General features: G+C 48.3%; 1 protein-coding gene across 2 annotated transcripts in view; it reads right to left on the minus strand.

Moving 5' to 3' along the window:
- Window positions 1-27918, minus strand: part of UBE2L3 (ubiquitin conjugating enzyme E2 L3) — a 52878-nt gene that overhangs the window by 6146 nt on the left and 18814 nt on the right. The window contains exons 2-3 of one of the 2 annotated variants that reach the window (XM_003905270.4): window positions 19969-20064; window positions 3324-3510 (exon numbers count right to left, since the gene is read on the minus strand). In XM_003905270.4, the coding sequence (XP_003905319.1) occupies window positions 3324-3510; window positions 19969-20064 (283 nt within the window). The remainder of the gene's footprint in view (window positions 1-3323; window positions 3511-19968; window positions 20065-27918) is intronic. The other variant, XM_031656471.1, reaches the window with a different exon arrangement.

Below are 27918 nucleotides of genomic sequence, written 5' to 3' on the forward strand. Positions count from 1 at the left end.
GCTTACTTTTCTGTACTTGTAGATGGCTAAAGTTAGCTAGAGGTTGTGAATTGAGGAGGTCAAAGAACTTCAAGGCTGGATCTGGAAGAAGCCATAATTGGGAATGCCGAAGTTTCTAAGGACAAGGGCAGGAGACAAAAATCACGAGCAGGTGCTCTGGGGACAAAGGAAGAGCACTGGAAGATTACAGCAGGAGGGTGGCACAATTGGCTTTCTCTTTCTTTCCTTCCTTTTTTTTTTTTTTTGGTACAGACAGGGTTTCACCGTGTTGCTCAGGCTGGTCTCAAACTCTTTGGCTCAAGCAATCTGCCTGCATCAGTCTCCCAAAATGCTGGGATTACAGGCGTGAGCCACTGTGCCCGGCCTCAAGTGGCACTTTCACTTACCATATTTAGGAAACAAATGAAGGAATGGTGAGGCATTTGAAAGGGCAGGGTTTGCAGGACAGTGGCAGCTGAACAGCAGTCAGGAAATAGCACCAGAAAAACAGGGACACCCAACATATGAAGAATCAGGCAGGTGGGAGAAGGAATGGCATGTCCAGAAGAGCTGCCATTTGGGAAAAGCAGGCCCAAGTGGGTCTGAGGAGGCAGCAAGGGGACTCAGCATCCTTGCCTGCCTGTCCCACCTCTGCCATCCTGTCTCCCATCCTGCCTGTTCCTCCCATCAAGAGCTGAAGTCTATTTTCCCTCTCATTAAATCTGGACTTGCCTGACCAAAAGAATCTGCAGAAGCGACACTGTACCAGTTCTGTACCTTCAACCTGGAACCCTGACACCACCATGCTCTGAAAGCGTTCAATCTAGCCTTGTGGAAAATATGAGAACACAAAGAGAACCAAAGTGCCTTAGCTAATGCCATTTCCACACATGTGCACAATGCCTACCAGCACTTCCCAGCCAAATTGAGTTCTCAGCTCAATACAGCTGCATGAGTGACCCCAGGAACGAATGGTCAGCTGTAGAACCATGCAGCTGAGCCCAGCCAACCTCCAGAGTAAAAACTAATAAACTGGTGTTACTTTAAGCCACAAAGTTTTGATAGGGGTTATAATGTAGTAATAGATAACAAACATGGGAATGTGGCCATCAAGTGCCAGGAACATTCTTGATGCATGTGAGGATGAATCAAGGCCATGCCACAAACAATCTACATAATAATGTTCTAGGAAGGAATCCTCAACTGTTCCAAATCACAAAATAGCAATTCTGGCTCTGTCCATCGTGGCACACAGAAAAGCTCCTGTACCAAAATTTTTACCTTAAAAATCCCAAGTCAACAGTACTTTTTATAAAAAAATTAAAAGCTGCCTCTAAGTTATTTGGCTCTTTAGGGGGGAAAAAAAAAGCAGCCACAGTGTGAAAAAGCACAGCATTTTGGCAATGCACCTGGAGAGGAAGGTAAAAAGTGAATTATCCTGCCACGGCCTTCTACACAGCAGCCCCATGAGAGGCGGCAAAGCATGTGCATCCATCTCCTGAAAGCCTCCCTGGCCCTAGCTCCACCCTCTCAGTCTACAGGTAAGGAAGGAGTCCCAGAACTCTTTGTGGCCAGAACTTGAGGTGCAGGGCTTTCCTAGGCAGCCTGGCCTAGAAGGACTGCCACTCCCCAGGCACGGTAGTTTAACAGACATGACTCAGCAAGGACTCCAGGAATTATTGAACACTCTTGATCAAATGCAGTTATAGGTTTTCAACAGTGCTAGGAATCTGTATTTAAAAAAACCAGGTCGGCCGGACATGGTGGCTCATGCCTGTAATCCCAGCACTTTGGGAGGCTGAGGCCGGTTGATCACCTAAGGTCAGGAGTTCAAGACCAGCCTGGCCAACATGATGAAACCCTGTCTGTACCACAAATACAAAAATTAGCCGGGCATGGTGGCGGGCGCCTGTAATCCCAGCTACTCGGAAGCCTCAGGCAGGAGAATCGCTTGAACCCAAGAGGCGGAGGTTGCAGTGAGCTGGGATGGCACCACTACACTCCAGCCTAGGTGACTCTGTCTCAAAAAAAGACAGGACACGACACGACATGACACAACAAGACCAGGCCATGTGCACTGAGAACTGTGTCAAGCTTTTATAAACATCAACTTGTACACAAACAAGGACCAAGCCCACTAGAGACTCTTCTGCCCTGACCGAATGTTTAGCACCCACTCCTTTCTTCTACTCAGTGTGGGAGTCTAATGGGCACCTTTCATGGTGATTATTTCCAACAAGTGAGGCTCAATTTTTCTTGTGAAAGGCTTTCCACGCCACCTTCCAGGGCTTTTCTCAGTCACTGAAACATAGGACCTCCTCAATCCCTGTGCAGGTCAAAAGTTCAACTGAGTTATTCCCATGGGACTGGTGGGACCTCAGCCATACTTTGCGTGCACCTGGCAAGGCAGGAGTTCTCTGCACTCTGTCGGAGCTGGCATTAGAAAGGACCCATGAGCCTCCACCTGAGAGCAGTACCACCCAAAGAAACCCTCCACTTGCAGCCTCTCAGGTGCCAGCTTTGCCCACTCTAATCTAAACAGACTTTACACTAAAAGAAAGCCACCACAATATGAGATGAGGGCTTCCAAAGAAAGTCTGGAATTAAATGAAAACTAGACACAGTCCATAACAAACTCTAGTCACTTCTAGGGGACAAAAGTGAGGACAACCACAATACTGACTCGAATACTCTTCCCAGAAGAATGAGCATGTGTATGTTCATACAGCCACACACAGACACATGCACCACGCACAGCCACATCCAACTCCAGGGAATCCCAGGCCCACTAAAGCCAACCATGTGCCTTCATCTGGGAATACTGCCCTTACATCTGCCTCTGTCCCTCCGCTCACATCACCCCTTGAGCCACTAGGCTCTAGCTCACCCCCTTCCTATAGCCTGGAAGGCCCTCTCCAACCAACCTCCTTTCCTCCATGGAGTCTGAGTTCAGGCACTAACTACTGTGTAAGGCCACCTTAAATCCCACTCTCCCTTTCCCTTGTAGGCAGCCCCACAGTCCTTCATCCCTTCCAGAAACCAGGGCCTGAACCCCTCTGCACCAGCAGCAAGCCGCTGGGCTTGTCTGTCCATGTGTGTTCCCACTGTGGACAGCAGCCCAGGGTTGAGCACTGGGAGGGCCTTCTCAATCCCTGTACAGGTCAAAAGTTCAGCTGAGATGAGTCATTCCCACAAGGCCTGACAGGACCTCAGCTACATTTTGCGTGTACCTGGTAAGGTAGGAAAGATTCTCTGGATTCTGTCTGATCTGGTATCAGAAACCCCCACCCCAGAGCAGCACCCCCAAAGACCCCCTCCAAGGAAGACACAGGCACATGTCTTACCTTGGTCGGTTTTGGTTGCTGGCTTCCAGTTTTCAGCGCTAATTACTGGCAGACAGACCTGCCCCTTTTCGTCAATGTTCGGGTGATAGATCTTTGTTTTAAATGTGATCTTCGGTGGTTTGAATGGGTACTCTGCTGGAAAGTTGATTTCGATTCTGAAGGCCCCCTTATCATATGGAGGGTTGTCCTGGAAGGAAAGAGAGATCAAAATGAACACACCATGGTTCATAAACCTATGGCCAAGATAGGAATGTTTCAATTGTTTATCTGAAAAATCAATTTATTTCAAGGGATTCAAGTATCAACTGAAGCCCTGCCACCTTCAGGACAACCTAGCCACCCATTAGTATTTCTAGAGCAAGATATCTGCTAAACTGAGAAAAGGCTTGAGATTGATGTCCTGGTCTCTTTATACTTTTTAAAAAAATAGACTTTACTTTTTAGAATACCTTTAGGTATACAGCAAAACTGAGAGGAAAGGACAGAGTGTTCCTATATACCCCCTGCCCCTAAATACACACAGCCTTCCCCACTATCAGCATCTCTCGCCAGAGGGGCAAATTTGTTACCATCAATGAACCTTTTACCTTAACACATCATGACCTCTCAGATTCCCTAGTTTATGTTAGGGCTCACACTTGGTGTTGCATATTCTATAGGTTTTATGTGGTTATCAGACAAGCTGGAATCATGCAATATGTAGCTGCTATGTCTGAATGTATCTCCCCAAAAATCTTATGTTGAAACCTAATCACCAATGTGATGGTATTAGGAGTTGGGGCCATTGGGAAGTGATTAGGTCATGATGGGATTGGTGTCCTTATCAAAGAGGACCCCAAGAACTGCCTTGCCCTTTCCATCATACAAAGACACAGTGAGAAGGCACCATCTATAAACCACAAAGCAGGCCCTCAGTTGCCACTGAATCTGCTGGAGCCTTGATCTTCAGACTTCCCAGCCTCAATAACTGAGAAATAAATTTGTTGTTAGAAGCTATTTGTTCTTTTTATTTATATATTTATTTTGAGAGTCTGCTGCCCAGACTGGAGTGCAGTGGCACAATCTCGGCTCACCACAACCTCCGCCTCCTGGGTTCAAGCAATTCTCCTGCCTCAGCCTCCCAAGTAGCTGGGATTACAGGCACCCACCTCAATGCCCAGCTAATTTTTGTATCTTTAGTAGAGATGGGGTTTCACCATGTTGGCCAGGCTGGTCTTGAACTTCTGACCTCAAGTGATTTGCCAGCCTCGGCCTCCCAAAGTGCAGGGTTTATAGGCATGAGCCACTGTGCCCAGCTGTTACTTGTTTTTCTTCCCTTCATACTTACTTACTTATTTATTTTTAACAGGGTCTTGCTCTGTTGCCCACTGGAGTATAGTGGCATGATCTTGGCTCACTGCAACCTTGACTTCACAGGCTCAAGCAGTCCTCCCACCTCAACCTCCCAAGTAGCTGAGACTACAGATAGGCACCACCACGCCCAGCTAATTTTTTGTACTTTTGTAGAGACTGGGTTTTGCTATGTTGTTCAGGCTGGTCTCAAACTCCTGGGCTCAGGAGATCTGCCTGTCTCGGCCTCCCAAAGTGCTAGGATTACAGGTGTGAGCCACTGCACCCAGCCTCATTTCTTCTTAGTGTTAAATATCATTTGTCTAGATGTACTACAATTTATCCATTAACCCACTGAAGGACATGTGGGTTGCTTTCAAACCTTAGCAATTAATGAATAAAGCTGTTATAAGCATCTGTGTGCAGGTTCTGTGTGGATACAAGTTTTCAATTCATTTGGCTAAATACTAAGGAATGTAATTGCAAGATTGAATGGTAAGAGGTATGTTTAGTTTTGTAAGAAACTGCGAAACTGGGCCAGGAGCAGTGACTCGTGTCTGTAATCTAAGCACTTTGGGAGGTCAGGGAGGGAGGATCACTTGAGGCCGGGAGTTCAAGACCAGTTTGTGCAACATAACAAGACCCCATCTCTACAAAAAATAAAATAAAAATAAAAATAAAATATATTAGCCTGGGCCAGGCTCAGTGGCTCACACCTGTAATCCCAGCACTTTGGGAGGCTAAGCTGGGTAGATCACTTGAGGTCAGGAGTTCAAGACCAGAATGGCCAACATGGTGAAACCTTGTCTCTACTAAAAATATAAAAAAATTAGCAGAGCGCAGTGGTGCCCGCCTGTAGTCCAGCTACTCAGGAGGCTGAGGTAGGAGAATCGCTGAAACCCTGGAGGCAGAGGTTGCAGTGAACTGAGATTGCGCCACTACACTCTAGCCTGGGTGACAGAGTGAGATTCCACCTCAAAAAATAATAATAAAATAAATATATTAGCCTGGCATGGTGGCGTGTGCCTGTAGTCTCAGCTACTTGAGAGGTTAAGAAGGGTGGACTTCTTAGGCCCAGGAGTTTGAGAATGCAGTGAGCTGTGATCAAGCTTCTGCACTCCATTTTGGGCAACAGTGAGACTCAATTTATTTGTTAAAAAGATTTTATGAATAAATAAATGAAAGAAACTGCCTAACTTGTCTTCCAAAGTGGCTGCACCATTTCGCATTCCCACCAGCAAAGAGCGAGAGTTCCTGTTGCTCTACATCCTCAGCAGCATTTGGCAGTGCTCTGGATTTTGGTCATTGTAAGAGGTGCACAGTATTATTTATTGTTGTTTTCTTATTACAGATTTTTCAGTTTTCTTTGTCCTTTCAACAGTCCTTTATCAGATAATGTTTTTGCAAATATCCCTTGATCTTCTCTGAAGATACAAGTAGAGTTATACCAGAGGTAAGTTACAACCCAACCAGAGTACAATGTGAGTACTGGAAGTCGAAATAACGGCCTTGATGCCAAGTCCTGGCCAGTTCAATCTTCCCAGGGTGGAAGCAGTAGTCAGCTCAATGGCTGGACCCTGGTGACCTGAGCTGGTCACTCAACAGGTGATCACCAGGCAGGGCCAGCACCATGCCCTAGCTCCTTGCCCCTGGAACCACCGGAAAACCACCTTTGGGGCCTGGACACTCTGATGGCCCCAGGAGCCTGAGATGACCCAGCAAAGAACCTTTTGGCCTCTCCCCAATCCTACCTATCTCCAGAGCTGAGGAAGCCCTTCCCATTGTACTCCCTTTTCCCTCACCCAGGTCTGCCATGGCACACCTAACCCAAAGGAAGCCAAGCTTCACAGAGGGCCCAAGAACAATCTTTTTTTTTTTTTTTTTTTTGGATGGAGTCTTGCTCTGTCACCCAGGCTGGAGTGCAGAGGCGCGATCTCAGCTCACTGCAACCTCCACCTCCCTGGTTCATGCAATTCTCCCGCCTCAGCCTCCTAAGTAGCTGGGATTATAGGTACCCACTATCCTGCCCGACTAATTTTTTTTATTTTTATTTTTAGTAGAGACGGGATTTCACCATGTTGGCCAGCCTGGTCTTGAACTCCTGACCTCAGGTGATCCACCCGCCTTGGCCTCCCAAAGTGTTGGGATTACAGGAGTGAACTTACTGCACCTGGCCCCAGGAACAATCTTGACAGCCCTACACCTCAGCCCCATGTCTTCAGGCCCTGGCCTAAGTAGGCACTCCAGTAAACAGAGCTCCTCTGCTGGGGAGCAAGGCTGGCGCACCAGTTCTCCACATTCTCCTACCTTCAAGCCCTACCCTGGGAGGGAAGGCATGGAGCAAGGGCCTTAAAGGATGGATAAGATGACATAAGGCTGAAGAGCGGGACAGGCCTCCCAAGCAGAGAGGACTAAAGCCTAGATGGCAGGGACTAGGAAGGAATAGCATAGAGTAAGACAGAAGGCTGCAGGCAGACAGTGGGGCCCCAGGGCTACTGAAGCCATGCATCCAGGTCTGAACCAACCCCCAGCAGCTGAAACCACTGTTAGCATATTTATCTGTGGGGAGTCACCCAGGCTGGAGTGCAGAGGTGCAATCACAGTTCACTGCAGTCTTGACTTGCCAGGCTCTAGCAGTCCTCCCACCTCGGCCTCCCAAGTAGCTGGGACTACAGGCATATGCTACTATACTCAGCTAATTTTTTATTTCTTGTAGTGATGGGGTCTCACTATGTTGTCCAGGCTGGCCTCAAACTCCTGAGCTCAAGTGATCCTCCCGCCTCAGCCTCCCAAAGCGCTGGAGTGCTGCGATTATAGGAATGATGCACCATGCCCAGCCAGTTTTTAGTTTTCAAGAGGAGAATTAAATGGTAGTGGTGGGGGCGGGGGCAGAATAAGTAAACATCATTGTCATTTACAGTGCTTGAGCCACGTAAAAATAGCTTTCCCTAGCTGGGTGTGGTGGCACACCTGTAGTACAAACTACTTAGGAGGCTGAGCCAGGAGAATCACTTGAACCTGGGAGGCAGAGGTTGCAATGAGCCAAGATTGTGCCACTGTACTCCAGCCTGGGCAAAAGAGTAAGACCCTGAGACAGACAGACACACACACAGACACACACACACACACACACACACACACACACACACACGCTTTCCTGCATGAATTTTGGTTGGTGAAATCTGCTAAAGGTCTTCACTGATTGTCCAGGACTGACCAACCTCCCCTGTTCCCCACTGTGGGCCAGGTCCTGTCCGAGAAGCTGGGGTCAAGCATGAACGAGGCCATCTGGCCCCAAGTTAGCAGGTCTAGCCTCAGGCTCTGCCTCTTCCTAGCTTAAAGAGTCTGAGAATGTTCCCGTACATCTGTAAAATGGGAGTAGCAGCAGCCTGCACCCAGAGTTCATGATGAGAGATAAGGACTATAAAGTCCTACATGCCTCACACATGGGCAAAGCTCAAGAGAAGCAGATTTGGCTGGGTGCAGTGGCTCATGCCTGTAATCCCGACACTTTGGGAGGCTGAAGCAGGAGGATCACAAAAGCCCAGGAGGTTGAGGCTGCAGTGAGCCATGATCGCACCTCTACACTCTAGCCTGGGTGACAGAATGAGACCCTATCTCAAAAAAGCCAAAAACAGACTGGGCGCAGTGACTCAGGCCTGTAATCCCAGCACCTTGGGAGGCTGAGGCGGGCAGATCACTTGAGGCCAGGAGTTTGAGACAAGCCTGGCCAACATGTGAAACCCCGTCTCTACTAAAAATACAAAAATTAGCCAGGCGTGGTGGCGCATGCCTGTAATCCCAGCTACTTGGGAGGCTGAGGCAGGAGAATCACTTGAACCTGGGTGGCAGAGGTTGTGGTGAGATGATATCGCCCCATTGCACTCCAGCCTGGGCAACAAAAGTGAAAATCCATCTCAAAAAAAAAAACAAAAAAAAAAAGAAACCCCATCTCTACTAAAAAAAGGCTGAGGCGGGTGGATCATGAGGTCAGGAGATCGAGACCATCCTGGCTAACACGGTGAAACCCCGTCTCTACTAAAAATACAAAAAATTAGCCGGGAGTGGTGGCACGCACCTGTAATCCCATCTACTCGGGAGGCTGAGGCATGAGAACTGGTTGAACCAAGATCGCACCACTGCACTCCTGCCTAGGCGACAGAGCAAGGCGTTGTCTCAAACAAAACAAAACAAAACAAAAACAAATCCTTTTGTAAAGACAGGATCTCATTTTGTTGCTAAAATTTTTTAAAAATTAGCTGTGCACGCTGCTGGTGCACACCTGTAGCCCCAGCCACTCAGGAGGCTGAGGTAGAAGGACTGCTTGCGGCTGTAGTGTTAAGTTGTTAGTTGTTAAGGCTATAGTGAGCCATGGTCACGCCACTGCCTTCCGGCCTAGGCAACAGAGTGAGATCCTACCTCTTTTTTCTTCCAAAAAGAGGAAGAAAAAAAACAAGCAGTTCTGTTGTTACGTGAGGCAGGCCAGGCCTCTCACCACCCAGGGAACTTGGTCAAACTCATCTGAACTTCTCTGGGCCTCTTTCCTAGTCTGGGGCTCTGTGGATGGTCAAAGGAGTGGCTCAGGTGTGCACAAGTCACACAAATTATGTGCCTGTCCCAGAGATTTTTGGTGAAAGAGGCGTGCAAAAATTAAAACATGAGACAATACCTTCCGGGTAAAGGTCTAAAGCTTTACAAGTGAATTTCAACATTAGAGCTAAATTTGCCCTTTGGGAAGGCCGCTCAGAAATAATAAGGGATGTTAATGAAGAATCATGGTTTTATTGTAAAAAATATAAATATCACACAACATTGCAGAAAATTTGCCTCCAACTTAAGCTGCAACATTTCAGTGTCAAATAAACCAAAGATTTCAGCATTATCTATTTATTTGTTTATTTACAGATGGAGTCTCACTCTTTGCCCAGGCTGGAGTGCAATGGCGGGATCTCGGCTCACTGCAACCTCCGCCTCCCGGGTTCAAATGATTCTCCTGTCTCAGCCTCCCAAGTAGCTGGGATTACAGGGGCAGGCTGCCACACCCGGCTAACTTTTTGTATTTTAGTAGAGACAGGGTTTCACCGTATTGCCCAGGCTGGTCTCAAACTCCTGAGCTCAGAAAATCCACCCATGTCAGCCTCCCAAAGTGCTGAAATTACAGGAGTGCGCCACCATGCCCAGCTGATTTCAGCATTATCTTCACTGAACATGACTAGTGTTTTTCTGTTATGCCTGCCTTTATGTGAATGTCTTGTGCTCCCTAAGCTCATACTGCTGTATTGAGGTAATCATTTGAGAAGTAAATTAATTCCTTATGATAATTTTACACACTCTGAACTAGTTCACAAACTGAAGCTCCAGCACTTTGGAAGGCCAGGTATCACCTGAGCCCAGGAGTTGGAGGCTGCAGTGAGCTATGATTGCACCACTGCACTCCAGCCTAGGCAAGAGTGAGACCCTGTCTCAAAAACCAAACAAACAAAAAGACACCTTTTCAATCCATGTCTAAATTCTAGGACAGACTTTGCAGACTTTTTATCCACTTGTCTTTTTTTTTTGAGACAGAGTCTTGCTCTGTCGCCCAGGCTAGAGTGCAGTTGCGCGGTGTCAGCTCACCGCAAGCTCTGCCTCTCACGCCACTCTCCTGCCTCAGCCTCCCGAGTAATTGGGACGACAGGCGCCCGCCACCACGCCCAGCTAATTTTTTGTATTTTTACTAGAGACGGGGTTTCACTATGTTAGCCAGGATGGTCTTGATCTCCCGACCTCGTGATCCATAGCGCAAACTCCCAAAGTGCTGGGATTATAGGCATGAGCCACCGTGACTGGCCCACCTTTTTTTTTTTTTTTTTTTTTTTTTTTTTTTGAGATGGAGTCTCGCTCTGTCACCCAGGCTAGAGTGCAGTGGCACGATCTCGGCTCACTGCAGCCTCCACCTCCTGAGTTCAAGTGATTCTCCTGCCTCACCCTCCCAAACAGCTGGGACTACAGGCCCGAACCACAACTCCCAGCTAATTTTTTGTATTTTTACTAGAGACAGGGTTTCACCATGTTGGCCAGGCTGGTCTCGAACTCCTGACCTCAGGTGATCCACCTGCCTCAGCCTCTCAAAGTGCTGGGATTACAGGTGTGAGCCACCACGCCCGGCCCACTTGCTATTTATAAAGACAGAAAGATACTTGTTTTAAAGTGGATTTTCTTTTATATACAGCCTGGCTAACAATTTCCAGTATTTGCTTCTAGTCATTATATGCATGCATGTAAATAAGAGTTGATCATTTCAACCTGGGAAAGCCAATTTTTAAAAATCTGACCAAAGTTTCTCAAGTACTTAGATGCCAGGTGCTTTCCCGTCCCATCTCCAGTCCATATTCCACCCGTCCTGGTCCCCTAACACCAGCCCTGGGAAGCCAGTGCTGCCATCACTCACATTTGGAAATGGAGCAAGTGAAGTACAATTGAGTGACTGGCCTGAGACCTCTCCTAAACTCAGCCTTCCTGTTCCGGAACCCACCCCTCATATCTGCAGGTATCCATGTGGGTCCATCCTCACCACCTTTGTGGGACGCAGGGACGAGGGGAACTGGCCTTTTTCTCAAGTCTTCTACCAACATTCAATAAATTGGCAGGCCACCTTTTTAGGCTGCAAGTAAGGTAAAAATCTCAGATCCTTCACAGCTCTTGACATCAACCTCCCATGGCACAAAGCCATTTTGTGGCAGCTAAGACTAAGAGGAAGCTCTTTGCCATATGGCACCGAACCATCTGGGGTTAGCTCTAACCCTGTGGTCAAATCCAATCTTCTTTTCCTATGGCAACCCTTCAAGAATCCTAAAACCCCATTCCACTTCATGTTTTCCCTTCCCAAGTAAAGACCCAGAGTCCTTCATCCCACAGAAGTCACAGTTTCATGTCACTGCTGTGAAGCAGTGAAGACAACTATACAGCTCTCTGGCAGCCACAGAGGAAGTCAAGGTGTCTTCTAGTTGTCTGACTTGGACTGCCGCTACATGGCACATCCCTGTGATGTGTTCCTAGCTGGCTGTAGGACACCACAGACAGGACTCATGGCTGACTTGAAGAGTTGGATCCTAGTTTGGATCTAACTAGCATGCTTCCTCTTCATGCCAGGCTTCAGATAGACTGAAGGGTCCTGTGCACTGCTGTCACTTCTGTCTAGCATGGTAGTGACTCCACAGCAGCGTCCTTTCCCTGTGACTAACCTTTTTCACCCAGTGAACTAACAAAGCCCAAGCTTTCCCTGCCATAGGGATATCTACTCAGACCAGCCCTGTGGGCTGCCTATCCCCACACAGTCCAGTCCACTGTTAAGAGAGAACGAGGGGACGCGGCCTGGCCTGCTCGGAGTGCCCCAGGCTGGTTTCTATGCTCTCAAGCCTTCGTGATCCACTCTGGAACCTTGTCAAGAACTGAGTTAAGTCAGGCATGGTGGCTCATACCTATAATTCCAGCACTTTGGGATGCTGAAGTGAGTGGATCACTTGAAGTCAGGAGTTCGAGACCAGCCTGACCGACATGGTGAAACCCCATATCTACTAAAAATACAAAAACATTAGCCAGGCATAGTGGTACACGCCTGTAATCCCAGCTACTTAGGAAGCTGAGGCAGGAGAATCGCTTGAACCCGGGAGACGGAGGTTGCAGTGAGCTGAGATCACACCACTGCACTCCAGCCTGGGGGACAAGAGAGACTCTGTCTCAAACAAACAAACAAAAACAACCAAAAGAGTTAAGTTTAGGAGGTTAAGTTCTCGTAATTTCTAAATATGGAATATGTCCTTACTCTACATTCGAAAGTCATAAGAACTTAACTTTGTAAATTGCCTTTAAGTCTTTATTTATTTTTCTTTGAAAGAGTCTCGCTTTGTCACCCAGGCTGGAGTGCATGACGCGATCTCGGCTCAATGCAACCTCCACCTCCTGGGTTCATTTCGTCATGTTGGCCAGGCTGGTCGCAAACTCCTGGCCTCGGGTGATCCACCGTCCTCGGCCCCACAAAGTGCTGGGATTACAGGCCTGAGCCATCGCACCCCACCTTGTCTTTAAGTATTTATTGCCTCTTCTGAAAACAGGCTTTTGGTTATTTGAATCACAAAATCTGCTACATAAGATTCCTCTTGTTCTAATATTGGTTTCTGAAGATGACTTCTTTGTACTGTTTTCAACAATTTGGTTTTGGGGATTTTTCATAATACAGTTCTTTGGCAACCAACGTTTCTTTTTTTTTTTTTCTTTTTTCTTTTTTTTTGAGATGGAGTCTCACTCTGTCGCCCAGGCTGGAGTGCAGTGGTGCGATCTCAGCCCACTGCGGCCTCCGCCTCCCAGGTTCAAGAGATTCTCCTGCCTCAGTCTCTCTAGTAACTGGGATTACAGGTGCCCACCACCACACCCAGCTAATGTTTATATTTTTAGTAGAGATGCGGTTTCACCATGTTGGCCAGGCTGGTCTCAATCTCCTGACCTCAAGTGATCCGCCTCCCCTGGCCTCCCAAAGTGCTGAGATTACAGGCATAAGCCACCACACCCGGCCGGCAACAAATATTTCAACACTAAAGAGTTCAATCACATTCCCTTTGGAAGTACGTATTAGTAGGAATAACTTTTTTTTTTTTTTTTTTGAGATGGAGTTTTGCTCTTGTTGCCCAGGCTGGAGCGCAATGGCGCAATCTCAGCTCACTGTAACTTCCATCTCCTGGGTTCAAGCGATTCTCCTGGCTGAGCCTCCCAAGTTGCTGGGATTTACAGGCGCCCACCACCAGGCCCGGCTAAATTTTTTTGTATTTTTAGTAAAGATGGGGTTTTGCCATGTTGGCCAGGCTGGTCTCAATCTCCTGACCTCAAGTGATCCGCCTCCCCTGGCCTCCCAAAGTGCTGGGATTACAGGCATGAGCCACCGCACCCGGCCAGGAATAAGTATTTTAGAACTGGTTTTCCAATCTTTCATGACTTCATAATGTTCATAAACTACCTTCTGAATTATATCTACAATTAAAATCACAATCTCTATTAACTGAATTTGACAAAGACCTTTCCTTCCTTTGAACTCAAATAGCCATGAGTACTTCTCATACATAATTCACTTTTCTCCCAAGAATGGAAAAAATACAGCCCTCACGCCAAAAACAGAAGTGAAAAAAAACAAAACAAACAAACAAACAAAAACCCACCAGACATCCCATTCCCCAGGATGCTGCCAGGCCCCTGCTGCCCAGCCTGAGAATGTTCTCTGTGCATACATGGTGCTCTCAAAGGCCTTAATTTCTTTTTCTTTTTCTTTTTTTGAGACGGAGTCTTGCTCTGTCGCCCAGGCTGGAGTGCAGTGGCGCAATCTTGGCTCACTGCAAGCTCCGCCTCCCGGGTTCATGCCATTCTCCTGCCTCAGCTTCCCGAGTAGCTGGGACTACAGGTGCCCGCCACTGCACCCGGCTAATTTTTTGTATTTTTAGTAGAGACGGGGTTTCACCATGTTAGCCAGGATGGTCTCAATCTCCTGACTTCGTGATCCTCCCATCTCGGCCTCCCAAAGTGCTGGGATTACAGGCGTGAACCACTGCGCCCGGCCAAAGGCCTTAATTTCTGTACATCTATGCAAACTACTCATATGTCCTCACATTGACTATATTTTTTCATAGTTTTTGCTCACACTGCCTTCCACCATGCAATCCAGATGTTGTCACCCTCCCACCCACCGCTGCCCCTCTTCTGTTGGGTCTTAAGTGCCTTGCAGGTGGAGTCACACTCAGTGCTTAAAAGACCATGGATTCCAGGATGGCAGCTTCTCTGCAGCCTCTGTCCACAGAGCCTTGTGTCTGGCTGTAATAGGAGCTCAACAGCCCATAAACGTAGGGGGATACTCTTCCTCCCAAAAACAACTCCAGTGTGCCCTGAGGTTGATGGCAAAATTATTTTTTATGTGTGGCTCTTTGTCAGAAAACAGGGCTGCCCTCATTAGGTCTCAACCATTACAGCTACAGGGCCAGGCGCTGTGGCTCATGCCTGTAATCCTAGCACTTTGGGAGGCTGAGGTGGGTGGATCACAAGGTCAGGAGATCAAGACCATCCTGGCTAACACGGTGAAACCCCGTCTCTACTAAAAATACAAAAAAATTAGCTGGGCGTGGTGGCGGGCGCCTGCAGTCCCAGCTACTGGGGGGCTGAGACAGAATGGCATGAACCCGGGAGGCGGAGTTTGCAGTGAGCCGAGATCGCGCCACTGCACTCCAGCCTGGGCGACAGAGCGAGACTACATCTCAAACAAACAAACAAACAAACAATTACAGCTACAGGAGATGGAAGTAGCGGAGGGAGAAGACAGAGTAGCACAATTAGTAGGAAGCAGAAAAGAACTGACAATTAATAGGCAAGAGCTGAGCCCAGGGAGACAGGATGCAGCTCCCAACAAAGGCCAGAGGGGCAGTGTAGAGAGGAGGAGGAATGAGGCATCTGGAGGGCATGGATTTTAGGAGCAACATGCTGTGCAAATAAGCCTGCAGAAAGAAGGTGAGAGGTCTAACTACAAATAAAACTGCAAAACGGTGAAAGAAGCCAGGAGTTCAAGACCAGCCTGGGCAACACAGCAAAACTCCGTCTCTACTAAAAATACAAAAAAATCAGCCGGGCATGGTGGTGCATGCCTGTAGCCCCAGCAAGACTCCATCTCTACAGAAAAAAAAAATTAAAATTAGCTGGGTGTCACAGCATGTGCCTGTAGTGCCAGCTACTTGGGAAGACTGCTTGAACTCAGGAGTTTGGGGCTGCAGTGAGCCATTACTGAGCCACTGCATTCCAGCCTGGATGACAGAGCAAGACCCTGTCTCTAAAAATAAAAATTAAATTAAAAAATTTAAAATGTTAGTGCATCAGGCCGGGCACGGTGACTCACGCCTGTAACCCCAGCACTTTCGGAAGCTGAGGCGGGGGGATCACTTGAGGTCGGGAGTTCGAGACCAGCCTGGCCAACAGGGTAAAACCCTGTCTCTACCAAAAAATACAAAAATTAGCCGCCTGTGGTGGTACACACTTGTAGTCCCAGCTAATCGGGAGGCTGAGGTGGGAGAATCACTTGAACCCAGAAGGCAGAGGTTGCAGTGAGACGAGACCGTGCTACTGCACTCTGGCCTGGACAACAAAGTGAGACCCTGTCTCAAAACAAACAAACAAACAAACAAACAACAAACAAACAAACAAAACCCACACATCCTTAGTATGAAGAAAATGGAAATCAAAACCACAATGAGACAGCACTACATACCAACTAGAATGGCTGTAACGTAAGAAGAAAAAAAGTAAAATAACAAATGTTAGGAAGGATGTGGACAAACTGGAACCTTTGCAGTAGGAATTTAAGATGTTATAGAATGGGCCCAATGGCTTATGCCTGTAATCCCAGCACTTTGGGAGGCTGAGGCGGGTGGATCACTTGAGGTCGGGAGTTCGAGACCAGCCTGGCCAACATGGAGAAACCCAGTCACGAAAGTACAAAAATTAGCCAAAATTGCTTGAACCCAGAAGATGGAGGTTGCAGAGAACTGAGATCGTATCACTGCACTCCCCAGCCTGGGCAACAGAGCAAGACTCTGTCTCAAAAACAAAAATTAGCTGGGCATGGTGATGCATACCTGCAATCCCAGTTACTCGGGAGGCTGATGTATAAGAATCACTTGAACCCAGGAGGCTGAGGTTGCAGTGAACCGAAATCACACCACTGCACTCCAGACTGGGTGACAGAGTAAGACTGTCTCAAAAAATAAAATAAAATGGAATAAAATAAAAAGAAATTGGCGGCCGGGCGCAGTGGCTCACGCCTGTAATCCCAGTACTTTGGGAGGCCAAGGCGGGCAGATCATGAGGTCAGAAGATCGAGACCATCCTGGCTAACACGGTGAAGCCCTGTCTCTACTAAAAAAAATACAAAAAATTAGCCGGGCGTGGTGGCGGGCACCTGTAGTCCCAGCTACTAGGGAGGCTGAGGCAGGAGAACGGCCTGAACCTGGGAGGGGGAGCTTGCAGTGAGCCCAGATCATGCCACTGCACTCCAGCCTGGGCGACAGAGCAAGACTCTGTCTCAAAAAAAAAAAAAAAAGAAAAGAAATTGGCTGGGTGTGGTGGCACACACCTGTATTCCTGGCTACTCAGGAGGATTTCTTGAGCCCAGAAATTCAAGGCTGCAATGAGCCATGATGGCACCACTGCACCCTAGCCTGGGTGATTAGCACAAAACTCTGCCTCAAAACAACAAAACATTATTATGAAGTTATGAAATGGTTTATTAAAAGCTGCATGAAGGCCGGGCGCAGTGGCTCATGCCTGTAATCCCAGCACTTTGGGAGACCGAAGTGGGTGGATCACAAGGTCAAGAGACCAAGACCATCCTGGACAACATGGTGAAACCCCGTCTTTACTAAAAATACAAAAATTAGCTGGGTGTGCTGGCACACACCTGTGGCTCCAGCTACTTGGGAAGCTGAGGCAGGAGAATCGCTTCAATCCGGGAGGCAGAGGTTGCAGTGACCAGAGATCATGCCACTGCACTCCAGCCTGGCGACAGAGCGAGGCTCCATCTCAATTAAAAAAAAAAAAACTGCATGAAAAAAGGCTGAGTGGAAGTATGCTGAAGGTTAAGAGTAAACACGTTCACTGGGCTAGAAGCTTCAAGAAGGTTCACCACCATATCTCTAGTTCCTAAAGGGCAATACCCAAAACGTAACTGAATTTCTTGATGATGTGATTATGGGTAATATTTTCTTTCTTAGACGTTACCTTAGAATCTTCGATGAAAAAAAATTACAGAAAAACAAATGTTTAAAGGGAATAGACCTGAGTTGTGTTGGCAACAATGAAGTCTCTAGGAAGTACCTCTCCAGCCTCCCCTCCCACCTACCCTCCTCTGTGCACTACGACCAGGGCAATCACTAAGTGGCTACCCAAGGGTAGCACCTTCCACTAAGGACCAGGGCTGGGCTGCCATGCCTTCATCGACCTGGCTCTGCTTTCATCCCAACTGGGCAGACTTCACCTCAGGTGAATTTGTATAGTAGATTCCCATGCTGGCCCAGCCCGTCCAATGCAGGAAGACCTAAGGCCCAGGTTGGGGTACAAGTGTGGACCTTGGGGATGTCAGATGTTAAGCATGTCTTAACTGCTCTGGAGAAGGAAGAAGACTTTGTTGAAACACTCCTCATACAAACCTAGGGCCCTGGAAGAAAGCAATGGAGAGGACCGAGAAGAAGTATACACAGGCACAAGAGCAGCCCTGACTGTGGCTTACTGTCTCCAAGGCAAAACTTTGGCCTGGATAGCTCCCCAGAGCCTCAGTCCAAGCACACTGGGATTCTACCAGCCAGCCTCCACCTTTGGCCTAGTAAGATCTTAGCCCACTGCTCCACAGCCCCTGCCAGCGTGAAACCAGAGTGAGGCCTTTGCATGAGTTGGGGCAGAACATGCCCAGCAGCAGTCTACCCTTGGAGCCGGCTAGCAGGCTCTCAGGCCACTAAACTCTCAGGGCCAGACTGCCCAAGCCTTACCACTTAAAACCATTCCATTCATTTTTATCATTTTCCAAAGAGCCACAGATTAACTGTTCACTTCTTTGCTTGGTAGGCTACACAATCTCAATTAGAAAGGGGACAAGATGTCAGATGGTCCCGGCCATCTTCAGGTCCCTAGAGTAGGCAAGGGCTGTACTCACAGGCCAACCTCTCCCCTGCAGAGGTGTCTCTGCCACCCACACCCTTTGCCCTGAGCCCTAACACCATCAAGCCTAAAGAAATCTAAAGGACTCATCTTCAAAATCAGACTGGAAGCTCCCAGATTTAAACATTCTGAGCATACTAAATCATTACAAAGCATATCTTTCCTTAGTTATCCAAATGATTATGGAAATAAACTACAAATCCAATAATTGCTGATCAAATTCAGGGACTTTAAAAAAAAAAAAAAAGGCATGACCTTATAACCAGCATCAAGAAGCATCTATAGGAGGAAGCATGTTCCATGCTCTGCTTTGGTAAAGTAGCCAATCCATCCATGAGAAAAAATTACATACAGGACAGGGTTAGGCACAGGGCAAGGGCCTAAGGCTCAGATGTGCAAAGTGGGAAAGAAAAGGAAGAAAGAAGGTGAGTGGATGAGGAAGAACAGGAAAGGAGGGCACTCACACAGCACAAGGCTGTGAGCTGGGGTAGCTGGAAGGCTACACAACGACCAAGTGAGGCTGCCTGGTGGAGAGATGGTGCAGCTTCTGGGGAGAAGGCAGGAATGGAGACAGGTGTGGGAATCCTTCACGTCCAGCATAATCATCTATGATGCTGAAAGTAGTAGGGTCCCCAGAGACAAAACAGAACAGGAGAACAGCAGGAGACTAACAAGAGCCATGTTTAAGAGTGAGGAGGCTAAGGAGTGGCAAGACAGGAGAGAGTGGCAGGCTGGTCACAGGACTGGGGCCTGGAACGCTGCCCATGCTCTAAAAGCTCAGGAGGCAAGCAAAGGCCATGACGCCAGCACTACCGAGCTAGAGGTGTGACAACAGTGGGGGCAGCCCGTGGGCTGGGTGTGATATGGTTTCAGGAGAGGAAGGGGGACTGCAAACTGGAGTTAATTATAAGATAAGCCTCTTGAAGGGGAGGGGATGAAAGGATGCAGAAAAGAGTAGACACTAAGAGGGTGCTAAGTTCCAGGGAAGGCCATTGTTAGGAGGGGCTTGAGCCCATCAGAAGGCAGAAGTCTGTGAGATGGGGGAACTGGGCTGTGGGGGCAGACTCTGGAGGCATAAGCCCCAGAAAAAGACATGGGGTGAGGTGAACATGTGGGCAATTAGGAAAAGGGACTTGAGACAAATGGAAGGCACAGGTTGGAGGGGACCAGGAATAAAGCCCGAAATACAGGTATCCAAAGGGTTAGAGACATGAATGCAAAACCAAGAGAGAAAGCAAAATATCTAGAGGGGAATGCTTGTCCCCTCCCAAGGAGCTCAGAGAAGAAGGTCCTACTGATCCATCAGGCCAGGCACAGGGAAGCCAGGAAAAGAGCAGGAGCACAGACACACTCCTTTTCTCTGTGTCCACAGATCTGCAAAGCTCAAGAGCCCCTGAATTTGACAAAACCAGTGCCAAGATGTGACTCTACTCAGGACCCAAGGCTACACTCCCTACCTTATCACCCTAGAGCGACAGCCACTTCTGTGCATCTGCTGGCTGCCTAGACTAAGAGCCTACTAAGGAGCAGAAAAACAAGCCCAACAGCACACACATCACCTTAAAGAGTAATCTGGTAGGAAGTGGAAGTGTTCAATACTCACAGGAACAATAAGCCCTTGCCAAGTCAATAAATTAGCTTCATCAACCTGGATGTTACGGAAGTTTTTCATCCCACATTTGCGGATTTCTTCAAGCTCCTGTTGATTGACAAAGCATAAAGGGGTGTCAAATAGGGGAAAGCACCACATATTAAGATCCCTCCTGATGCCCTCAAATTAAACCAAGTGCCAATAATGCCAATGTCAAAATTGGAGAGTGAGGACTAAACTGTGCTTGGAGTGGTTAAGGAGGCATGGAGTTGCCATGGCAGTCCCCTCTGCAAGGTCGTTGCCTCTACCCATGCCCCAGACCAAGACAAGTCCCCACCTCAGTGAACCCCCTAAACACGACAGGGGGAACTGTGCTTCTGTGGATGTACCACCTCCTCTTTGGGTTGGTCATCATGCCTGTTTAAATCCCTCAGCACCCTGCATAGGGCAGACACGTGGCAGGAGCTATACTGAGGTGCTGTACACCTGATACCTTCCAATCAAGATTCATTAAGCACTGATTATGCATCAGATGCTGAGAACCTAAAGATGAATAAAACTGGGGACTGGGAACAAACCAGACACAAACACATATCCAGTTTTCTACCCAATGCTATAAGTGTGATTTCAGAAGGACTCCACCTCAACATGGGCACACAGCAAAGAGAACCATTCAGTCTGGGACTGGGGTGGGAGTGGGGGTGGGGTGGGGACGGGAAACCTTCAATGAGCCTCAGTTTCCTCAGCTGCAAAACAGACCCAGAATGCAGAAAAGGAAGGGGAAGCCATGCTGTGGGCAACAGGACCCCTTGCAAATATGTGGGGTTATTGGTGTATGAACAGTCAATGCAGCAAGTGTCACTTCACCCAGAAAGCACAACTTCACGACTTCAGGGTCCTGCCTGAGATGTCTTCAGAACTGTCACCTGTTTTTCAACTGTGCACCAGCCTGACATTTCCCATTGCCTCCAACATCTCAGTGAATGCCTGGCAGGTGCTATAACCCAAGCCACCCAGCATGCCCTCCCGCCAGCACACCAGCCTCGCCAACATTCCTCCACTCTTGACACACGAGTGCCACTTAACCCGCCTCAGCCCGGCCTCCCATCCAGTGGCACAACAGCTGCCTCCACACCTGTCAGGCACCTTCTCTTCTGCAGCCTGAGCACCATCCAGCTAAGCCCTGCCTCCTTTGCCAGGCTGCTTCCTCTGGCCCAGCTCCAGCACCCTCCAGAACCTCCTTATATGGTGCTTCAACTCAAAGTGGCATGGGGGCTCCCTATCAGCCCTCACATCAAGCCCAAAAAGCTCATACTTCCATCATACAGTGGTAGTTTAAAAGGCACCCTGAGGCTACACAGGCAGGGAAGGAAACAATTTGCAAGGAAGGGGGAACCAGAGTTCAGGTTACTGGTTATGAGTAGGAAGATGTACTGGGCGCCTGGCCCAGAGCAGCAGAGAGGGAGTGCGCGCTGAATGAACGCACGGAAGAGGTGGAACACACTGGTGCTTCATAGCAGGCAACAGGCACAAGTTTCTCCCCACAGGGTGCTCCTGCCTGTCACCCTAATCTGCCCACCACGATCACCTGGACTTGGGCCGAGCCCCAGAAATTCTGGTCCAGCAAAGGTGGGTGGATCTTGAACACAGGGATTTCTCACAGGCTGTGCCTGTGGTGAGAAGAGGCACCGCTGGGAGAGATGACGGATCTATTTCTCCCTGAGGTGTTAGCAGCATGGGCTGCAACCTCCTGCAGTGAGGAATGGAGTGGTCTGGCCCTTCTCCACCTGCATGAGGTCCCTCTTTCCCTGCATAAGGAGGTACGGAACCTGAGGGACCACTCCAACCCGCCAGCTGCTACCTGGTCCTCCTGCTCACTCATCAGAAATGCTCCCCTGGGGATTATGAAGCCTGGGCAGACTCAGGAAGGGGAAAACATCTCACACCCACACTACCACCTCCTTCCACTCTCCAAATAGAATGTAAACTCAACGAGGGCAGGGATCAGGAAGCCCCGGTCCTGCCAGGGCCTAGCTCACAGTGGTGCTCAAACATGTGCTTAATGACCAGGTTGGTGGGTAGATGGGAAGCTGGGGCTTTGGGAGGAAAAAAGAATCTGGGGTGGGAAGGATTTTCTATAACTACAATTCCAATGTTTGGCTTTTTTGACCTTGGCTCAAGACACTAGAGTAAGATTCTTGGCTAAAGACAGAATATAGCATGCATGTCCCTTAAGGCTGGAGTCCTAGCAAACAAAATGTTTTAAACCAAATACAGATAGGAAAAAAATATGCCAGATAGAACTTTGAAACTAGACAACTAACAAAAGAAGAAACAACAGTGAATATTTATGGGAGAAAACAAATTTTAAAATCATCTGTAAATAGTTTATGGTTTCAAAAATCCACACTCCAACAGTATAAAGTATGGGCAATGGCCAGGTGCGCTGGCTCATGTCTGTAATCCCAGCACTTTGGGAGACCGAGGTGGGTGGATCACCCAAGGTCAGGAGTTCAAGACAAGCCTGGCCAACATGGTGAAACCCCATTTCTACTAAAAATACAAAAATCAGCCGGGCGTGGTGGTGGGCACTTGTAATCCCAGCTACTTGGGAGGTTGAGGTAGGAGAATCGCTCGAACCCGGGAGGCAGAGGTTGCAGAGAACCAAGATCGTACCACTGCACTCCAGCTTGGGCGACAAGAGTGAAACTATCTCCCAAAAAAAAAAAAAGTATGGGTGATAAACACAAAGTAAATTCCACAAGAATTACAAAAATATGGCAAGATGGAACTCAACTGTAACATGAGAGTGAAAACCTGTATCTTGCTCAAGAAAAAGGAGAGGAGGCAGTCAGTGAGGAGCACTATGGGCAGGGGTGCAGAAAGGACACTTACTGGTGCTTTGGGATCAAGGAGATCCAGGGGATCCTCAAAGAGAAAAGCAATACTGCCATGGGAGTGAGCCACACACCAGGCCAGAAAGAAGAACGGGTAATCCTGAGGATGCTAATGAGAGCAGGGTTGGGAAGCTCAGAGAATCCAAAGCAGGGTTCTCAGATAAACTCCTAACTTACCTTGCCGTCAAGTTAAGCTCTCCAAAGACAGAAGAGGCAACCTCCTTTACATAATTCTAAACAACAAGGAAGAACTGATTATAAGGCAGAAGTGAGAGAAACAGACAAACAAACAAACAAACAGGCCCTGACATCTTCAGAGAATGATGAGCATCCCATAGAAGAAAATTTCTCAACAGGGTGTTGCGGGAATCCAGATACGACTCTGCACTTGAGCCTCCCAGGCCCTTCCTTACCCTGAGACAGATGCCAGGCATTGTGACCAACCCACCCCAATTTCCCAACGTCCTCTACAGCTTCCACTGAGAACCACGGGCACTATGAGTGGCCAGGATGCTAAAAGACCTGCATTGCACAAGATCAGCCCTGTGGACAGAAACCATTTAGCCCAAAATGCCAATCATGCCTCCACTGAGGAAAACAACTTCAAGAAGATAAATTCAGGCCGGGCACAGTGGTTCACGCCTATAATCCCAGCATTTTGGGAGGTCAAGGCGGGTGGACTGCTTGAGCCCAGGAATTCGAGACCAGCCTGGCCAACACGGCAAAACACTGCCTCTACTAAAAAAAAATACAGCCTGGGCGCGGTGGCTCACGCCTGTAATCCCAACACTTTAGGAGGCCAAGGCAGGTAGATCACGAGGGCAGGAGTTCAAGACCAGCCTGGCCAAGATGGTGAAACCCCATCTCTACTAAAAATACAAAAGATTAGCTGGGCGTGGTGGCAGGCACCTATAATCCCAGCTACTTGGGAGGCTGAGGCAGAGAACTGCTTGAACCGGGGAGGCGGAGGTTGTAGTGAGTCAAGATTGCGCCACTGCACACTAGCCTGAGTGACAGAGAACGACTCTGTCTCAAAAATAAATAAATAAAAATAAAAAATAAAAAAAAGTAGCCAGGCATGGTGGTGTGCGCCTGTGATCCCAGCTACTTGGGAAGCTGAGAGATGAAAAGTGGGAGAATCACCTGAGCCCTGGCAGTCAGGGCTATGCAGTGAGCCAAGATTACAACCACTGCACTCCAGCCAGGGCAACTGGAGTGAGATCCTATCTCCAAAAAAAAAAAAAAAAAAAAAAGGAAGAAGAAGAAAGAAGAAGAAAAATCGGAAACATTCAGAGATCAGTTCCATCTGAATATATGAGACTCAAAAGGCCAGATGACTCAAACCCTCAAGATGGTTGTAAACCCTCAAGCAAAACTGTGCCCCGATAACTGAGAATGGTCCTGATAGTGAAGAATTAGGGAAGAAATTGAAGGAAACCAATGTAAACTCCAAGAAGTGGAATTCAAAAGGATGTTACAAATGACAGAAGAAAGGACCTGATAAAAACCACAAGAGCAGCCCAGCTCTAGAACAGAGTTAGGAAGACCAAAGCCAAGAATGACAGACGCTTACAAACAACACTCCCACAAAGGTTTGTTTCAGTTCTGCTCAGAGCAAGAAGCAGCCCAAATCAGCTGCTCAGGGCTGATGGTGCAGTGCTGACAAATGGAGAGAGAAGAGTTCAAGGGAAACCGCCAGGCAGCTCACATGTTCCTTCTCTTGATGGGGTCAGCAGGCTTCCCAACCAGGGCAGGTGGTGCAGGAGAAAGAGAGCAATGCTTCTTAGAATGAGGTCCACTTCTGAGCCCAAGTAGACTTCAGTGTATAGAGGGAAACTGAAAGAGCCCAGGGGTGCCACTCAGCTCCTGAAAATGGAAAACATCCACACCCCAAACTCAAGTCCAGAGAGCTCGATGCCCACTCCAGGACGAAGTGTGGAGCATGGCAGAGAGGGATGGTTACTTAACAGCTCTGCAAGCATTAACAGGAGAGATGGGCCCTGGGCCCCAGCAGAAGGCCACCGACCTAAGTCCTGAGAGGAGATGGGAGACCAGGAGACTGCTGCGTACAGCCAGCGCTCAGTCACACGGCTCAGATGTACACACCTGCGTCTTGGCAAAGCAGTTAACAAAGTTTCTCTTTTGCTTCTTTTTGGGGTCTACAATGAAGCCTAGAAAACCGTTCAAAATCTCCCCAGATGATCCTCACACAAGGCCAGGTTTCAGAACCCATCAGGAGCCATTCATCAAGAAATCTAGGCTGGGCGCAGTGGCTCACGCCTGTAATTCCAGTACTTTGGGAGGCCGAGGCGGGCGGATCATGAGGTCAGGAGATCAAGACCATCCTGGCCAACATAGTGAAACCCCGTCTCTACTAAAAATACAAAAATTAGCTGGACATGGTGGCACGTGCCTGTAGTCCCAGCTACTCAGGAGGCTGAGGCAGAAGAGTTTGAACCAGGGAGTCAGAGGTTGCAGTGAGCCGAGATCGCACCACTGCACTCCAGCCCGGTGACAGAGCTAGACTCTGTCTCAAAAAAAAAAAAAAAAAAAGACATCTATGCCAGGGCTAGGCGTGGTGGTTCATGCCTGTAATCCCAGCACTTTGGGAGGCCAAAGCAGGTGGATCACATAAGGCCAGGAGTTTGAGACCAGCCTGGCCAACATGGTGAAACCCCATCTCTACTACAAACACAAAAATTAGCTAGGCATAGGGGTGCATGCCTGTAGTTCCAGCTACTCGGGAGGCTGAGGCATGAGAACCGCTTGAACCAGTGGGGCAGAGGTTGCAGTGAGCCAAGATCGCATACTGTACTCCAACTCCAGCCTGGGCGACGGAGCGAGACTCTGTCTAAAAAAAAAAAAAAAAAAAAGGCCAGGCACGGTGGTTCACGCCTGTAACCCCAGCACTTTGGGAGGCTGAGGTGGGTGGATCACGAGGTCAGGAGATGGAGACAATCCTGGCTAACACAGTGAAACCCCATCTCCACTAAAAATACAAAAAATTAGCCAGGTGTGATGGCAGGCACCTGTAGTCCCAGCTACTCAAGAAGCTAAGGCAGGAAAATCACTTGAATCCAGGAGGCGGTGCTTGCAGTGAGCCAAGATGGCACCATTGCAGCCTGGGCGACAGAGTAAGACTCCGTCTCAAAAAAAAAAAAAAAAAAAAAAAAAGGCCGGCACAGTGGCTCACGCCTGTAATCCCAACGCTTTGGGAAGTAAGGCGGTGGATCACTTGTGGACAGGAGTTCGAGAGCAGGCTGGCCAACATGGTAAAACCCCGTCTCTACTAAAAATACAAAAATTAGCCAGGCATGGTGGCGGGTTCCTGTATTCCCAGCTACTTGGGAGGGTGAGGATGGAGAATCACTGGAACCCAGGAGGTGGACGTCGTGGTGAGCTGCGATCTCGCCACTGCACTTGAGCCTGGGTGACAGAGCGAGACACCGTCTCAAAAAAATAAAATAAATAAAATAAATCTAGGCCAAGAGCCAGGGGCAGTAGCTCACATCTGTAATCCCAACACTGGGAGGTCAAGGCAGGAGGATCACTTAAGCTCAGGAGCTCAAGACAAGCCTGGGCAATATAGCAAGACCCTATCTCTACAAAAATTTAAAACTTAGCCAGGTGTGGTGATGTATGCCTGTGGTCCCAGCTACTCAGGAGGCTGACTTGGGATGACCAGTTGAGCCCAAAAGGTTGAGGCTACAGTGAGCCATGATGGCGCCACTATACTTCAGCCTAGTCAACAGAGCAAGACCCTGTCTCAAAAAAGAAAAAGAAACAAGAAAAGAAAAGAAATCCAACAGCACCAGACGACTCTTCCCCCTGCAAAATATGTAGGAATCCTGCCATCCAATATTTCCAACTAAAGCTCTTTGGTGCAACCCAAATGAGCAGTGTGCAGAATCCTACCAAGTCAGCCTGGTGATTTCCCCCCTCTATGTCTTTCCCCAGGATGTCTGCTGGAAGGATGTCCCCAACTGTCCTGCCTATCACCAGCCCCACATCCCCAACAGGCTCATCACTGAAAGCCTCTCTCAAATGCCCGTTCCTCTAAGGAGCTCCCCAAGTCCTGGCTAAAAGTGATGCTCCTTTCTCTCAACAGCCACTACAATGTTTCTGTACAAAATAAAGAAAGGCTGGATCAATAAGAGCTGAGGAGAATCGAATGGCTTTAGAACTGGTGGCCTGAAGTCACCCTGGTGGGAAGTGGGCTGAGAGAGATGTAGTCAGGTACCACATATCAGGGAAGGAACGAGTATAGGCTTAAAGACTAAACCTCTAAGGGTTCTTGATAGCAAAACAACACCCCAAGCCACAGAATGAAATATTTTAGAGATCCAGTAAAGACCTGGACTTGGTTCCAAACACTTAATTTTTCACCTAGTACAAGGCATGAACCTTAGCAGCAGCGTGAAAAACTGACTGGTTTAGCTAACCAATCGTTTGTGCCGTGTTTAACATCCAGGCTACCCTAAACTATTCAGAGCCAAATGCTGTGTCCAGTTCTGGACATCGTACTTTAGAAGACCACATCAAATAAGGGCTGCTCAGGACAAGAACAGCAAGGATCATGTCCTACCAGGAATAATCAAAAGAACCAGGAACCTATGGCCTAAAGAGATGTGAAGATGACACACATCTGTCTTCAAATGTTAAAAAGTTAACCTGCTGGCTAGATGAAGTGGCTTATGCCAGTAGTTTCACATTTTGTTGTTTTTTGTTTGTTTGAGATGGAGTCTCGCTCTTCAGGCTGGAGTGTAGAGGCGTGATCTCAGCTCACTCCAACCTCCGCCTCCCAGGCTCAAGCGATTCTTATGCCTCAGCCTCCTGAGTAGCTGGGCCTACAGGCATGCACCACCACGCCCAGCTCATTTTTGTACTTTTAGTAGAGATGGGGTTTTGCCATGTTGGCCAGGCTGGTCTCCAACTCCTAACCTCAAATGATCTGCCCACCTTGACCTCCCAAAGTGCTCCTGTAATCCCAGCACTTTGGGATGCCGAAGCAGGAAAATCACTTGAGGTCAGGAGTTGAAGATCAGCCTGGGAAACACAGTAAGAC

This window comes from Papio anubis, chromosome 16, assembly GCF_008728515.1.
Source record: "Papio anubis isolate 15944 chromosome 16, Panubis1.0, whole genome shotgun sequence".
Taxonomy (NCBI): Eukaryota; Metazoa; Chordata; class Mammalia; order Primates; family Cercopithecidae; genus Papio; species Papio anubis.